Below are 16,782 nucleotides of genomic sequence, written 5' to 3' on the forward strand. Positions count from 1 at the left end.
CCCTCGGGCCTTCACCTCTGCTTTTATCATTGTGTTTTGATAGTAACAGGTTGTAAAACTAGAAGGGAATGTCTGGACCCTGATATCACATTACGCATTATATTACACACTTATTGTGCATTAGTCATAATCATCCTGGCTTGTGGAAGGCCATGCCTATCCTCATGAGTGTCATATCTTTTTTGGAACTAACAGATTCAAAATGTATAAATGTTTAAATTTATAATCTTACCAGGTCAGTGCCTGTAAAATAATGAAATACCAAAACTTTCGCAAACATAGATCATACACCCGAGAGGCATCTGCATCTTAAGGAGAAGGGACGCTCCATTAAGGACACCAATCAGCCCCATACATACAGTCACTCGGAGTCATGTGACCCTAACGACTCTCATAGTGGCAGGACAGGTCAACGACTCTCAGGTGAACCATCCAGCAGCCATTTATACACATGTGAATAGTTCACTTTATGACACAGGATCCACTTGCCTCCACCAAAGTACTAACAACTCAAGTTTCACTTGAGGGCTGGGTGGGTCCAGGAGTCACATGACTCTCAGAGTATTAACGACCCTAAGAAGTTAATTACCTAAACTCCCAGTCAGTTAGAACTGAAGAAGCCTCTTGATGAGAGGCGAAACGTCTTCAAAAAGTCCAGTTGCCTACGGTAAAGCTTTGGGGGGGAAAAAGAAAAAGCAATTGAATTTCAAAATCCAACATCTTAATTTACAGACGATACAAATAGAGGATGACAGTTACTTTTGTGTGAACGTTTGCTCAAATGATCTCAAAGGCCTATAAAAGGAGACAATATGGACAATTTCATTAATGTTTACTCTGATTTCCTCAGTGTTATGTGATGCATTTATTTTTCAGTAATTTATGAATTTTCTTGTGGACCAGAAAATTATTCAAACTGGATTGTTGGATTGTATCTGTCTTATAAATACTGTATACATAATGTTGTCTTGTAAATTAATAACGTATATAATTTTTATGGTGAACCTGAAAAAAACTATCAATAAGTGTGAACTTCCCGATGATTGACATGACCCCGCCCCACAGTGTAAGACTACATAATGTCACCTACGGGTTGATGACCTTGTGAAAACAGAGGCAGGCAAATGAACTGTATTGGCAGTAGGTCAAGGCCAAGTGTCCTGTACCAGACATGGTGTCTGTCACGCACCGAGTTGAATGACCTGGGGAAACTAAAACCAGAGGAAAAGCAAACGTCAATATTCGGGAGAAAACCGTACCACAAAAGTAAACAGCGTTCCATTGATGACACAATCCTCTTCAAAATGATGCATTGATCACCACATTATTTGTTATTACAGAAAATGCTATTACAGTTAAGTGTTTTTATGCATTTTTAGAGTTTATTTGTTAAAGGCTTGGAACTAATTTGGGTCCCAGCCCATGACATCACGCTTCATCAGACATGGACTGCTTCGCTCACTTGATCTCAAGATACAGCAGTTATTACAGAATGAAGGCCATTTCATTTTTACTGTCTTGGTGGAGATAAGCGCGTGTCCTCCGTGTCGGTCTCTGCCTGCTCCTAACCTCAATAAACACAAGCCTTATCTCAAGCATTTACAACCATCAGCCTGCTCCGTGAAGCCCGAGGGCTTTCTGGGTGCATTACAGGTCACTTTGATGAAAGGATCACATTCTCGAAGATAATGTAATGCGTTTTATTTATCATGCATTTGAAGGTCCATTATGATTTAGACATGTCACGTCTTACGTGAATAATCACTCTAATGTATCACAAGGAAAGAAAATGAGGTTATGAAACCTTTTTCCTATTCTTAGAAGGGATGAGTAAACTGAGACCGATGAAGTAAAACAAACATTCGGTGACTGGTGCTGCCAGTAGTGTCTGGCTTGTAATCTCTTTATTGCAGTCATTCACTTCATGAGCTGTCCTTGACTCTGCTGCTTCGTTGTTCAAGTCTTCCTCGGGGACTTCCACAGTGATGCCCCCTGCTTGTGCCATGGTTTCCCTACAAAAGTAAAAAAAAAAAAAAAAGTGTGTAATTTGTAATTATACAATGTGGTGAACACATATTTAGTTCATAACGCTTAATGTCCAAACCAAATCCGCATGTCATTGAAAACGAGGAGTTTGTTTATTTGTGACAATAAAGTATGCCAATTAGGTTATCAGCCTCAAGCCTCGGTGCCAGGCACGGGGAAGATAACAAATTAGGGTAAACACATTTAAATCACAACTGGAACATTGCACTGCCTGTTACATGCGCCATAAACGGAGGACTTCAACCATTGGGCTTTTTTTTTATAACGAAACTGTCAACCTTCAGTAGTATCAATCCGTCTGGCCATCTGCCACTTCAACTCTGGTGTTTGCTTTGTTTTTATTTTGCATGCTGTACGCCATTTTTTCCACCACTTTGTTCCAGACTGAAATATCTCACCAACCATTGGATGGATTGCCTTTAACGCCGTTAACATTGGGATTAAAGATCTCAGTAGTATTTATCAAATCCTGGCTACAGATCTGTAGAGCTGTAAGGGAAGCCATGATTTAATTGGATTAATCAATATCAAAGACAAACAAATAAAAAAGAAAGAGGTTTAGCATTTTTATACAATTTAGGCTTTAAAGATGCAATACAAAAAAACAACAAAAAAAGCTATAGTTACACCTCACGAGGATATACCATATAGGTCAATGCCCCCGTTCTGCTCTGGCATCCTTCCAGCTCTCCAGGTGTGAGCTGGCAGGGTGCAGGGACAGTGTCGAGCTGATTAACTCTGCAGTCCTTGGTAGCTTGGTACTGCCTGGGTTAATGACACCAGCTACAAGATAAGGCCTCACCCACTTGATATCCATGCGTTACTCCAACAGCTCCTTTTCATTGAGAAAAGCTTATCGGTTTCCCAGGGTTATTCCATCAGTCACCTGGCAGAGCATGTGGTTGTTTTTCACAGAGAGTGTATTGACATGTCAAGGTCCACTTAGCAGGGTGGGTTGGCCTTATAAATACGGGGACACTGGAGGGAGCAGCAGCAGTGCTCACAAGCTCATCCACAGCCCATCCCATGAGAGGCCTCCTACATTTAACTACATAGATCTCTACAATCTTTTAAGAAAATGGATAACCGGTGTCAGTGTGAAGCCAGCAACGACAGGTTTTCGAATCAGATCCTCTACAACATCCTGAGTCAAATGGATAACAGCAAAACAAGTCAAAACTGCTTCAACTACAATTCGATCAACCACAGATGCAACTGTGAGCTGCGACGGACTGTGTGCTTGAAAAGGCCATCTGAGATGGGCAAAGAAGCGTCGGCCGTTCTGGTTAAGACGGTCCACTTCATGAAGAACCTGCCCGCTTTTAACCAGATGCCCCCAAACGACCAGTTCTTGCTTCTCAAAAGCTGCTGGGCGCCGCTCTTCATCCTGGGCCTGGCCCAGGACCACGTGGACTTTGAGGTGACGGACACACCTGCTGACAGCATGCTGAAAAAGATCCTCCTCAACCGCCAGGAGAGCCCCGAGATGGAGAGGGAGCAGCCCACCATGGCCGGCGTCAGCAAACTCCAGTCCTGCCTGAAAAAGTTTTGGAGTTTGGATTTGAGTCCAAAGGAGTACGCATATCTCAAAGGGACCACGATATTCAACCCAGGTAATGCAGCCATCTGATGTTGTCTATTATTAATGAAAAAACACTTTGAGACGTATTTGATATGTGTAGAACACTGCACCCTACATCTATGTAACAGTATCTTATTTCTTGTCTTTGCAACAGACGTCCCAGACTTAAAGGCAGCTCTGTTCGTTGAAGGCTTGCAACAGGAGGCTCAGCACGCCCTCAGCGAGGTGGTCCGGCTCCTTCACCCAGGGGACCAGGAGCGCTTCGCTCGAATCCTCCTCACAGCCTCCATGCTGCAGAGCATCACGCCCGGCCTCATCACTGAACTCTTCTTCCGGCCCGTGACAGGAGGCCAAGCGGATCTGCTGGAGCTGCTGGTTGACATGCTGTTCTGCAGATAGAAGAGGACAGCAGGACTTCGTGCAACTGTCCTGAAGAAAGTCTAATCTGATGATTCTAACAGCGAAGCAGAACTTATATTGACTAACCCAAAGCAACGTTTCCTCACGACATGAAGGAAAGTGGACTGCTCGAAACAAAGCACTTAACGATAGCCAATAAAAATGTGAGTGTGTGAACATGAGAATATGAATGACTTCTATTTACATTGAAGCTCAGGTCACTTTAGCCCAGTCTGAAAATCTTTTATCCGCTGTAGCGGAAAGATTTAACGTTCCTGTACCTACTTTTAATATACTGTGTATGACGTTGAAGATCTTTTCTGTTTGCTTCAATGTTGTAAATACGTTTCGTCTGTAATTACAGAACATTTCAAATAAATATATTTTTTTATACATGAACGGAATGAGTCCTATTCCAATCTTTAGAAAACTCACAGCAAGTCACATTATTTGTTTTGCAGCAGGTATAGCACGTGATTAGAGATCATCTTCATCAATACAGTTCATTTGGCAGCTCTCTTATTACTGACATGTTTTCCAACCGAAGTATTGCTCAAGCCTCTTTACTGAAAGTGCTTGTCAAGACACCAGGGTTTGCCTGGAAATGTGTTTAAAATGTCATCACTGAACAAACGGGTGATTTTAAAAGTTCTTTTGATAAAATGTGGCGTAGCTTAAATGATGGAGTGACAGGCTTTTCAATTCTACTTTGATCTTTTATTTCAATCAGTTAAATGTTGAGTTGCAACCCAGTAAGTGTGGCGTAAAACGAAGCTGATTCATGCACGCTGCATCTGGCTTGTTTTTCCAGATTGTGTTGAAACCAAACGTAACTGTCAGTCTTGCATATCATAACAGTGCTGAGTAGTTTTTTCTCATGTAAAAGTTGCAGCACACTATACCAAGCTCGAGCGAAAGTAACCAAGCTATAAAACTGTGACATAAAAGCGGAGATGCACGGGTATACCCAACAGACAAAGAGATTTATTAACAAAATAAATCAAACAAATGGATGAGAGAAATCTTTGAAGTCAGCAGTGTAGAGAGTGGATGCATGAAAATGTGCTGGGTGGGGTTGTGCTGTGAAAAAAAAGAAAAAAAGAAAAGACACCAAAAGCCAACAAGTGGAACTGCTGCTGATGTGTTTATGCATGAGACGTGGTGGGCCCAGCTGTATCCAGGCTGCTGATTACTCTCCAAGCATGTCTGCAGCCCCGGAGACAGAAAGCAAAGACTGTTTCTATCATGACCACGCATGTTACAGCATGTACTCTGTCTCCCTCTCATGGTAAAGAGTGGAGGTCCTCCTGTTTACTCAGAGAAACTACAGCCACATGGACACATTCAAAAGTGAACTTAAACTGAACCCTGTCATTTTTGTTACACACACAAAATCATTTTCATTTTTCATGCACAAACGTGGAAGAAATATCTGAACGCTAAATCAAGTATTCCTTAAAGCCGGGGTCTCAAACTCAACTTGGTTTCGAGCTGCTGATGGTATTGTATTATATCTCATAGGAGGGCCATGTCAACATTCTGCGTCGCTTCTTTTTTCCCTCTCCTCTCTTATTCTTCTCATACTGCTCTCTGTACAAATAATTACGTTTGATATTGTATTCCTTTAGAACCGCAACTTTTTCCTTTCATATCAGGCACGTAGCATTTCCACTGAACTCCACAAAAAATACTGCAATATCCATCTTTCTAGAAACAGTCTGTGTTCAAAGTCCACCTTTCTTTCTTGCTTGGAAAGCCACATCTTTGCTGTTTGTGGCAAAACAAAGTGAGCGACAGCCCTGTCCAGTCTTTAGAAAAACAGCGCAGTTGAGAGTGGTCATGCGCAGCACCACGACCTCTGCCCTTTGCCATTGTATTTCGCAAACAAAATACTTTTTATTTCACTTTTTGAAACAAATATAATTGGGTTTTTATTACAAGGGGTGGTTTAAATGGATATGAAACAAGTATAAAATAATTGAATGTAAAAAAGTGGGCCGGATGGAGAGGGGGGGATGGACCGAATGTGGCCCGCGGGCCGCCAGTTTGAGACCCCTGCAAAATGAAGCAGCATTTACTGTCAACAATCTGCAGTGGAGATATTTGGTACAGAACAAGCCCTCTTGATTCGTCCTAGCCTGTGGTATGCTAGTTGTGAAACAGTGAGCTTTTGCATGACACCTCATACAGGTTAAACAGGAATGTGCTGGCGGGGGCAGAGAGCCAGAGGAAACGGGGTTACACAGGGCAACTGCAACACACCACAAACTCTAAAAGCTCAACGTCTCACACAGAACAATTCAGATTTAAATTGCTTATTCTTGGTTTACTGGGCTTTTTGGAGATTTTATTTTCTAAAAATAACTATTTTACCACATATTTTCAGTACAAGTCAGTCTCAAGAACAATTTTAATTCTTGATGCAGCCATCTGCCTTATTGTGCTGTTCTGTTGACAATACAATTTCTCAAGTCTTCACATTTGTTTTTCCATCTTATGTGCTTATTGCATGCATGCTATTTCTTACTTGACAGCTGCTGTAATGACACGCTCCTCTAAACTACTCTTAAGACAAATGCATAACCTAAAAATATACATTATGGTTAATATAGCGCAATTGATTTGACCCAAAGTTTAGGATAAGTTCCTGATTTTGTGCACTGCTTCTTCCCTTTACAATAAATGACAAAGACAAACCCCAGGATTTTATTTCCTTTTTGTCAGAACCAGCAAAACGAGTTTCTTTTGCTCAGGGCGGAAAAAGCCTGCCTGGCACAACAAAGTGACCTCGGGGAGATGAGCTTGACAACAATAACCCAAAATGATAAAGAGGAAAAGTAGGCTAACAGTGTTAGAAAAACATATAAAGCTAAGACGTCTATGTGTAAAGATCGCAACACCAATAACCTATGAATAAATATTCAAACGGCATGAATAGTATTTCGGCTGGTGTGATGAAAAGGCATAAACAAGCATGGAGACTTTTATTTTGTTAAAAACAAGACGATTCTGTGAATAAAAAACGGTGGCCAAAAGCCACAAATGGTTTAAAAACCCAGAGAGTAACATTTGCATAAAAATACCTACATCAAAATATGGCTTAACAATGCAGTTTTCAGATGTAAAGGAGTCAATAAGCTCATACATACATATATACATGCACAATAGCTTGCATCAACACTCACAGACAAGAAGGACGGTCGCATTCTACATTAAGTTTCTAACCTCTGGCCGCACTGCTAAGATTGCATGAAGTGTGGTCATGTTTCAACTTTAAACACTGCATACAAATAGATACGAAACCTGCAATGTCTTTCCCTGTGTAAAAAAAAAAAAAAAGATTGTTTCCTCTGTGGGTCATTTGCTGGAGAGATAAAAGATTCCCACATATTTAAATGACACTCCAATAGCAAACATTAGCCAGACCACTAAAAGCACCACCGCCCACGGTAAAAGGTACTTAACTCAGTAACAGCAAAAACAAAACAAAAAACATAGCTGAAGGATAACAGTGTCCATCTAGTTGGCTACATCACTTGTCAGTGCAGCTACTTTTGTGTCCGTGTCACCCTTCAGAGGAGCAGAGGAGCGCCTGAAGAGTCTGTTTCGGTGTCGTGATGGTAGGCCGAGTACGCTGTGGCGGTGCTGGAGGAGTACGCTGTGGGAGAAGGAGCGTTTTTTAATATGCTGAAAACAACAACAACAAAAACACATGGCAGGAATAGAAAAAGCCAATACAGTACAAACGTGAGACACATTCTCAGGCCGCGGTGTGAAAGTTGTGGAAACACAATGTGGTGTACCCTCATACAAAGGCGTGTAACAGGACACCCCGACCTTTTAACCGCCTCGCTGCAGAACAACGACGACGACGACAAAAAAAAGCTGCTGCGCGGCGATCAACCTGTAACCTAAGTCGCTCCCTAAAACTACGCGATAAAGCACGGGACATCATGTGGCACATATTTAATGCGACTCGATCTGGCGCTCTGGAAGGTGGTGTAGCATGACGGCTGAGCTGGAGGGGAGAATGGTGCAGATTGATAGGTGGGTGTAAGGTGGCGGGTGAGGGGAGGGGGCAGCCGAGGGATTGTAATATGCAGAGAAAAGGGCAGGAATGTGGATCTTTCACTGGTTTAAGAGTGGTGTGTTACTGGAAAGTAGAGGGGAGGTGAGAAAACGCCTGCAGCTGCTACAGGTGGAAAGGTTTACAAAGACCTGAACCCCAGACTCTCATTCACCGGGGAGGTAATGACACCTCAATGATATAATAATACTAATAATAATAAAATGTGCAGTCATTCCTACAACAAAGTTTGGTCTGATTATGAATCTTATCCAACTCCTCATACCTGCTTTTACATCCCAAATGAAGACATGTACTCACTTCTCCCGCTGTTATGTCTCATCTTCCTCGCCAGCTCATCTGATGGCGTTTGTTCTGACACTTTCACTTCTGGAACTGCAGCACAGGGACAAAAACAAACAACAAAGACAAAAAATGAGCGCAAGCAGACAAGGAGCTTCAACAGCCCGTAATGCAGTCTCGCCGTAGGATTTAATCCGGTCATCTCGGCTATTGTGCAATATGTTTTACAAGACAGCGTGGACCTGTATCAACACGCCTGCAGATTAACCAATTATTGTTAGGTCATTGCCTGTAAAATGCTCGCTGCATTAGGACTTAAAAACTAAGAAAACAGTTCCAACAGACGCTATGACTCACTAAGAAAAGACCGATCAGATGATTTGTATATTTTGGTATGTTGCAGCCGGCCGGTGATAATAAGTCATGTGGTGTGCTACAAATGTTCATAAAGCTGTAGTTATTCATGTAAATTGCTTGAAAAACAAATGGCAGTCTTACAGTCACTGCTAATGAACGTGTTGGTCATGGTCTCGTTGCCGCTGTCAGGAAGAGTCCCGTCGCTCCTCCCGTTAGGACGCTGTCCCGTCGACTGATGGCTCTTGTTCCTCTTGTTCCTCTTGTCCTTCCGCGTGCTGATGCGGATGACCCCGTGCACCAGCTTGCACTCGGCCTCCTGCTCCTCCAGGTTGTAGTCCTGAGCGATGCTGTAGATGAGCTCGCTGATCTCGTTGGTCTTGCGGGAGAATGAGGAGTCGGAGGTGCACTTGGCCAGCTGGTCGATCTGGTGCAAGGCGTAGAGCTCCAGCAGCTTCTTGGTGATCAGCGAGTCAATGTCCGTGCCCGTGTCACTCAGGTCGTCCAAGTCGTAGTCCTCGCGGGATAAGAGGCTGGTGTTGCTGACGGGCCGATGGCTCTCCCCTTTGCCCGGCGCACGCGTTCGTTTGGGGGCAGCGACGGGATACCTCACCGTCTGGCCCGCGATGCGCACATCCGGGTAGCGGAAGCTGTCACTCGTGGGCAACTTGGAGGCTTTGGTAGTCTTGCTGGACTCCAGAGGGATGCCACATGTGGGGTTGGTCACAGCCATGCCATTAGGAGGGTGAGGCTCATTGCCTGCTTTCGGGGGGTGGTCTGTGGAGCTCTCGTTAACGGGCAGGCAGGGCTCTCGGCTGCCATAAAATCCACAGGTCAGTACACAGCAGATAAGAGCCTTGCAGCCACTCCAGCCCATGGAGGCACAGGAGCCACAGGCATGTCTGCTGGTAGGCGTGCTGTCTGCTGACCCAGGAATAAATCCTATAGTCTCGGAGCCTCGACCCGTGCCATTCCGTGGGTGGCCTTTACTGCGGCCATACTTGTTCTCCGAATACCGGGAGTGGTCAGCGTGGTGCTCGTGTAGATGCTCCCCATGAGGATCCTTGTAGGAGTCTTGGCTGGCCGTGCTGTCCCTGGATATAGTCCGATTAGGTCGGTACTTGTCCGCTCTGGTGCCGGCGCTGTGGTGTTTGGGGTGGCGGGACACCTGGGGAGCCCCTGTGCTGTGGCCAGGCATGGCTCAGAACACCTGGGACCTGTTGTGTGAGAGGCATGTTTAGGAATAATAACTAGGTGTAAACCCCCCCTAAGCCTTCATACACAGATTAAATGGACAGTAAATGGACTATGGCACATTAAACAGCCTGCATTTAAGAGTTATGTTGTAAACACGAGCTGCCAGTAAAGCAACCTCCCCGGAAATTCTTAGAATGTAAATAAACCTGAGTGCATTGATTGCTGGCCTGATAATCATTTGGATCCCTATCGTCGCGAGCGCACAGCTTGTTTGGCCCGCGACACATGCGCAGGAAAAACACTTCAAAAACTCATTCAAACTTTAAACGTTGTTTGATTTCACGGTTCAGTCGTTCACTTACCGCATTAAGAGGAAACGCTTATGGTCGTCTTTTATCCCAGATAACTTGTTCAGCGAGCCAACCGCGGAAGTCTAGCAGAGAGGAAAAAAACCTGCTGCTAGCGCCTCAAACGGAGAAAGAAAGACGGATTTTCGACCGCCCCCAGATTTCCAGGTGACTTCACCTCCACGAAACAAACAACACACTTTGCAAACTTGAAGTCGGGTTCCTCGACCCAACAACGCGACTCGGCTCATTCGCGTCGTGTCCCCTTTTCTTTCTGAGGCTGCTGTTGCTCTTGTTTTGCCGTGAGTCTCCCAATGTTTGGCTATTACCTGCGGCTACAGCTAATCCCAGATCCTACACCCTCCCACAGGTGAGTCGTGACGTCACGCGAGGCGGATATATAAAGCGCAGGAGAGAGGAGGGAGAGATATTAGAAAAGACAGCAAAAAGACTAAAACAAACAAACAAACAGTGGAATAGAAGACAAAAGGGAGAAAGAAAAAGAGAAAACACATCTGAACTGAAGCCTTTTATTTTATTGTTTTATTTATTTCCAAAGTCAGGTTATAAATATGGTACCATGTGATGCAACATAACAACTGATGGTGAAATTCTTCACTTTTCATCGTGACAAGTGAATGTTTTCATACGTGCACGCGCGCGCGCGCACACACACACACACACACACGCACACACACACACACAGAGAAGTAGGTGTGACATGCACACAGAGGTGCACAGCTGCAGAGCCAGCAGGTGTTTTCCAATATATCTTTCATTCTGCCCTATTTCTCTCTCTATGAAAACACTTAATCACCCACTCCTGAGCTGAAGTCATATGGGGCACCTCACCTGGAGAAAAAAAATATATGAGTCTGTGTAGCACAAGAAAACTAAATGCATCAAAGGTTAATTGGATTTATAATTAATGTAAATACACGTTTCATATCATACATTAGAGTAAAAGTCTATCCCTTTGGATGTTGCTTTAACACAGGTCACATTCTAACACAATAGAGCCACATGGTTAATTTAAGGAAAGGGTTAATCTTATAAAATAAAATGTACTCGGTGTATGGATTACATTTTCATAGGTCCACATATGTTTGTCATGCCATTGAGCTACCATCTACGTCATTTATCTTTCTGGAAGTCTTCTGCAGTATGTTAAGGTATTTAAAGTTATGATAATAATAACAAAAAGCAAAGGAACCATGCATTATGTTTTTATAAAACTTAAGATAAAGACACGATATTAAAGTAAATTTACAGATACAAGTGCCTCAAAAACACAAAGGCACTAAGGTGACTATATAACTATATGTACAGGAAGCTCGAAGCTTTAACTATTCACATCTACATCTTCCATGAATCAGTCTCGCTCCATTTCAAGATCATAGGTTCAAAGGTGCAGAGGTGGTCAGCTGTTTGACCTGCGTGTCTGTAGGAAGCTGGATAATGCAGGTGTCATTTGGCAGCTGCTGTGACAGAGCTGATCCTAAATTCCCCCGTGCCCTGCCGGCACCGTTTCCTGCAGAGATGTGCCCCCGCCGAGGGTCCGAGTCGATCTCAAATCGGTAGTGATATCCCTCCAGAATGTCCCGACATGCGTCTCTCATGTCAATGATCCACTTCTTCATGCCTTTGCGGTTCAGGTAGAGCACGAAGAGGAAGACCATGCCCACAAACCCCAGCACCAGCCCCAGGAAGACATAGGATGTCTGCAGGGTGAGGTCAGCCACCTCCGCTTGGATCGGAACAACACATCCAACGGCGTGGACGCTGAGCCCTCGCAGCCGGGTGTCACGCAGCCCTCTCGGTGAGGCACACCTGACAGCGTCCACATCGGCCACCACAGCTCTCGATTCATTCAGCCACGCCACAAAATGACTGATCTCACAGGAGCAGGTGTAGGGGTTGTCACCAAGAAGGATGCGAATGTTCCCAAGCTTCTCCAGCTCACGCAGCGCATCGGCCCTGAACGTCATGAAGACGTTGTGCGTCAGGTCCAGCAGCTGCAGGTGGTTCATCCCAGAGAAGGTTCCACTGTAGACGGCCATCAGAGAGTTGTTGGTGAGGAAGAGCTGCTGCAGGCTGGGCAGGTGAGAGAACATCCCCGGGGGCAGCAGGGCCAGGTGGTTCCCGGAGAGGTCGAGGCGGAGGAGCCCACCGAGGCCGCCCCAGCGTAGAGCCGTGGCGAGGTCTGTCAGCGCGGTGAAGTTGTGCAGCGAGCGGCTCAGGTTGAGCTCCTGAAGGGGACTGCCAGGTACGCTGAGGGCTTCTGGGTGGATGAGGGCCAGATGGTTCTCACTGAGATCCAGATAACGCAGGTTGATGAGGGCAGAGAAGCTGTGGGACGCAATCTCTGTAATCCTGCGAAGATGACTAACACTTAGTATAATCTCAATGCTTCGACACAACTTGCTGTGCTATCAGAGTAAACAAATAAAAACACATTCAGAGAAATAAGCAGGATTGAGGCTATTTATTAGACACATGTCAAGAAAGAAATTTTATACAAACATGGCTTGATATACATGAATGAAACAAAACAAAAAAAATAGACATTCTCACCTATTATTGCTTAAAATGAAGTTGGTGACATTCTCCAGCTCTGCAAAGGAATGAGGTCCAATTTGTTGTATATTATTTCCTGTGATGATGGCAGTCTTTGCATATCCTGGAATACTTTGAGGCACGGCGAGCAGATCCTTGGAAACACATTTCACTGTGCGAGTGACAGCAAAACACTCGCAGCCGAAAGGACACTCCAAGCACTGGTACGGCGAGCAGAGAAGGATTCCCAAAAACAACTGGACTGCAAAAACGCACATCTCTAAACTAGAGTCAATTCAAAATACAGCAAGAAAAAGAAAAGAAGTGTCATTCCATGTGAATAACAAGTCAAATTCTAGCTTTTGTTCTCAGAAACTAATCAAATGCTGCAGAGGCGGCAAAGAGTGCTCCAGCACGAACCCTCTCCTCATCTGCTCGTGTCTGGGAATAAAGGTTCCTGGTGGTAGTTCATATCACGCAGAATCTGCTGGATGAAAAAAGGTGCGTGGTTCCCTTAAAGGTACAGAGGAGGATTGGGGCGTCCACAGCCTGTGACCTACACCACAGTCTGCCAGGGGAGACTTAAACGGCTTTGTACATAGCATCTCCAAGTTAAGGTTACAAAAAACAAATCAACAAAATGAAAAAATACACAACGTAATGCAGTTTTGTTCATAACATTCCAGCGTGAGGAGGATTTGTCTGGAGAGAAGCAAATTATAAACTCACATTTAGAAAACACATATCGTGGGACACCAGAAAAAAAAGGATTCAATCGTTTAAATTTTTATACATTTTTCACATGTTGGTCCTAAATCATCTTTGGTAGCAGCTCATATCTCTCAGACAAACGGGTTGATGGATACTTGATGGAGCATTAAGATTTCGTGATCCACTTTGTAGCGATTCATCACTGAAATGTAGATTAGCATGTCCAGAAACACATTCATCACTGCCATTCTAGCAAAAATGATATATATATCGCTCTCCTATGGTGTATAACTCTTATAATACTCAAAAACAGAACCCACTGTGTGAGAAAACAGTGAATTCTGAACATACTGTAGCTTACTCAACTTAAATCATAAATATTTAAAACATAATGGTAAACATAATACCGGTTTTTAAAACTACACACAAACAGCTAGGATGCGTCCTTAAATATCCCCTACAGACTACATAACACACAACGAAGTCTTTCATTTGAATTGTTCTTTTTTGCACAAAAACAAACGGCCATCACCAGCTTCGATGTCAACAGCCAACAACAATGTAGTCGTCAAGTCGTCTCGATGAACTTCTTGCCCCACTAGTGCAGGTTGAATGTGAGGATGAACGTGCCGAGGAATCCGCAGAGCATGAAGAAGGGCAGCCAGGTCTTCAGGAACGCAGCCCAGCTGAAGGATACAGAGAGGGTAATCTGTGTCAGAGGCATCATTAACACTTGGGTTTGGAGTGAAACACCTGCCTTTGTGTGATTTGGACAGACAAGGACATGCAAGTGTGTGCTGGAGCATCACATGGTCCAGTCCCTTCAGTCCCAGAGGCCCAGAGTTCCTCTCTCTCACCCCCCCTGAACACACCCCAGACTGCGTCCCACTGTCCTTTCCACCCAGCTGGTGCAGGGAGCCCCACCGGAGAGGTGACCTTCAGCGGTGACACAGAGGGGAAGCGCCACTGTCAGTGATGAATTACACGACTCCCCTCCCGTTTACAAGGCTGCCATGCCGTGGGTGTGTATTTGCAGAGGCAGCACAAAGTGTGACGTCTCTATGTGGGTCAGCGGAGAATAATGAGGGGACTTCTCTGAGCCATATGTCTCTTAATGCTCACTAGCATCCAGCAGCAGAGCACTTTAAAAAAAAGACTATGCACGTGTTAGTGATGATGATGTTTGGCCCAGTACTGTTAGCAACCACATTGCCCCTCTGCTTACATGTAACTCTTCTGTTTATACACAACACCAACTGCATGTCTGTCTGTCCCGGAAGGGGAATCCCACCCGTGTTGCTTTCTTTTTCCATTTCTCATTAAAACTTATCTTCAGTGGGGATCAGGAGATAAGGGGTATATGTTTCTGTTTCACTTCTAATCAGTTCAATCAGCACAGTTTGTGCCAAAATTAAAGGAATTCCCTCCGGGCACTCCTTAGATGTCGCCTTCACAAGACTGGACTGAGTGGATGTCATACGTAGGCTTGTTTCCAGATGTAACGAGATCGCAGAGTGGATAAAACATTAGCGTTGGAGGTTCCATCCTCTGTCCACATTTACAAGTTTCTTCAAGACATGCAACCCCAAATTATATAATACAACTATAATGCTATGGGAGCTGAATCTGATGATTGTTTATGTGGACCCAGGAGGTTACACTATAGGAAAGTGGCACAAAGAACAAGATGCTAACCTGGAAGTGTAGCTGGATCTATATGTGAACTGTTCTCCGTGGTAAGAAAATTGGCAAAATGAGGCCAAAATACTTACCTCACATGTTTTCCACGCATAAGAGACAGCGCACACAGGTTGACCATGTTCCAAGACGTGCTGTTGTCGTAGCGCATAAGGTTGAGGGCCATGGCAACGTGGGAGTGACAGTTATCTAAGCACAGGTTGTGCTTAAAAACACACACGCAAACAATGAGTTAGAAGAATATGAATAATAATGTGGAAGCGTATCAAAAACCCTATATATATTCTTACCGGTCTACATTTGTATTCTTCAGATGCGTCATGCACTGCTTTGTCCCACGTAGCAGCACCACTGCCACAAACTTTGTCCACGTCGAGCTTCCAATACCTGCAATATGAGTGAACACTCAACGTCTTCATTTAATTGTGTAATGGAGTGGCCTACTTGTATAAATACTATTAAAACACAATATAGTAATACGTACTTTGTTGGTCGGCCAAAGCCCATGTTGTCTTCCTGAAACAATGCATATTCATTCAATGAATCACACACGTTTATTTACGCTTGAAGTTATTATGGGATGCAGCTCTGCTTGCTGCTCCCATTCATTAACAATTCAGAGGCTTCACTCCACGTCAGCATGACATGTCAGATTAAAGGCTTCACTTCTATTCATTTATACTGTCACGTGAGGTGGGGCTGCCTATTGTAGCTGATAAACACGTGGGATTTAAGAAAGCAATACTAACCGAGACAAAGTATGATCCTGCAAAATCCCGTATGACTCCAGAAGAGGTGCATATGCCCATGTGACCAATGAAGGGGAGAACCCACCTGCAGGACGCACAGCACAGCAGTATTTACATACATGTGGAAGTATCGCGATACATGCAACAGTGTTATACAGGCATTTACTATAAAGAAGGAGATAACACAACCAGCGGCTAACACAAACGCCTCGTTTCATCTGACGTTAGCGAAATAACAACCTGCTGTAAACATCACAAGCTAAACTAGCAAGAAAGACGAGCTGCGCTAGCTTCTTACGATAAAATGGGAATAGGCGTCCAGACGACGCAGTATGGGTAACGGCTGTTTTTTCTGTCGCTTTTTAATACATCTCCGTGGTAATTCATTATGATGTCGGTATCGTCCACCTCCGCCATCACTGATCGGAGTGACAGGACAGGACAGTGACGCAGAGCCGGCGTGAAAAAGGGAGGGGGAGGGAGAAGCGAAGCGCGCAGGACGCGTCCACTTCCGCCAAACAAACGGTCGGTCAGTGAACGCATCACCGTTCATTTTACGTCGACTGCGGTGTTTGCGTACCGTGATTTAATCAGGTATAATGAGCATTGCCTGGTTGCAGTCATCAATGCAATATTATGTTAAGCCTTTCTTATAGTTTGTGGTATGATAATTCAAAAAGGACACGTCTGAAATGCTCCAAAGGAGAGAAAAATCAGTCATTACAAGGAATAGATGCAGCTCGTCTTACTTCACATAAATTACTACTTCATAAT

General features: G+C 44.2%; 4 protein-coding genes across 4 annotated transcripts; 1 reads left to right on the forward strand and 3 right to left on the reverse strand.

The window, feature by feature from the left end:
- Positions 1-3,053: 3,053 nt before the first annotated feature.
- nr0b2a (nuclear receptor subfamily 0, group B, member 2a) lies at positions 3,054-4,297 on the forward strand. Its single transcript, XM_084026600.1, has 2 exons — positions 3,054-3,659; positions 3,783-4,297. The coding sequence occupies exons 1-2, from the start codon at positions 3,125-3,127 to the stop codon at positions 4,025-4,027; spliced, it is 780 nt and encodes a 259-aa protein (XP_083882726.1). The 5' UTR covers positions 3,054-3,124; the 3' UTR covers positions 4,028-4,297.
- Positions 4,298-6,989: 2,692 nt separating this feature from the next.
- Positions 6,990-10,452, reverse strand: kdf1a (keratinocyte differentiation factor 1a). The gene is made up of 4 exons (XM_084026767.1): positions 10,310-10,452; positions 8,895-9,967; positions 8,415-8,489; positions 6,990-7,685 (listed from the first exon to the last, which is right to left on the reverse strand). Exons 2-4 carry the CDS (start codon positions 9,946-9,948, stop codon positions 7,600-7,602), a joined length of 1,215 nt encoding a protein of 404 aa, XP_083882893.1. The 5' UTR covers positions 9,949-9,967; positions 10,310-10,452; the 3' UTR covers positions 6,990-7,599.
- A 406-nt stretch (positions 10,453-10,858) lies between these two features.
- On the reverse strand, positions 10,859-13,717 carry LOC311024390 (trophoblast glycoprotein-like). The gene is made up of 2 exons (XM_084026766.1): positions 12,869-13,717; positions 10,859-12,667 (listed from the first exon to the last, which is right to left on the reverse strand). Exons 1-2 carry the CDS (start codon positions 13,126-13,128, stop codon positions 11,689-11,691), a joined length of 1,239 nt encoding a protein of 412 aa, XP_083882892.1. The 5' UTR covers positions 13,129-13,717; the 3' UTR covers positions 10,859-11,688.
- Positions 13,718-13,767: 50 nt separating this feature from the next.
- LOC311024394 (transmembrane protein 222-like) lies at positions 13,768-16,441 on the reverse strand. Its single transcript, XM_084026773.1, has 6 exons — positions 16,307-16,441; positions 16,009-16,093; positions 15,744-15,775; positions 15,550-15,646; positions 15,334-15,464; positions 13,768-14,247 (listed from the first exon to the last, which is right to left on the reverse strand). The coding sequence occupies exons 1-6, from the start codon at positions 16,423-16,425 to the stop codon at positions 14,160-14,162; spliced, it is 552 nt and encodes a 183-aa protein (XP_083882899.1). The 5' UTR covers positions 16,426-16,441; the 3' UTR covers positions 13,768-14,159.
- Between the last annotated feature and the right edge of the window lie 341 nt (positions 16,442-16,782).

The sequence above is a fragment of the Eutrigla gurnardus genome, assembly GCF_963514095.1.
Source record: "Eutrigla gurnardus genome assembly, chromosome: 14".
NCBI lineage: Eukaryota > Metazoa > Chordata > Actinopteri > Perciformes > Triglidae > Eutrigla > Eutrigla gurnardus.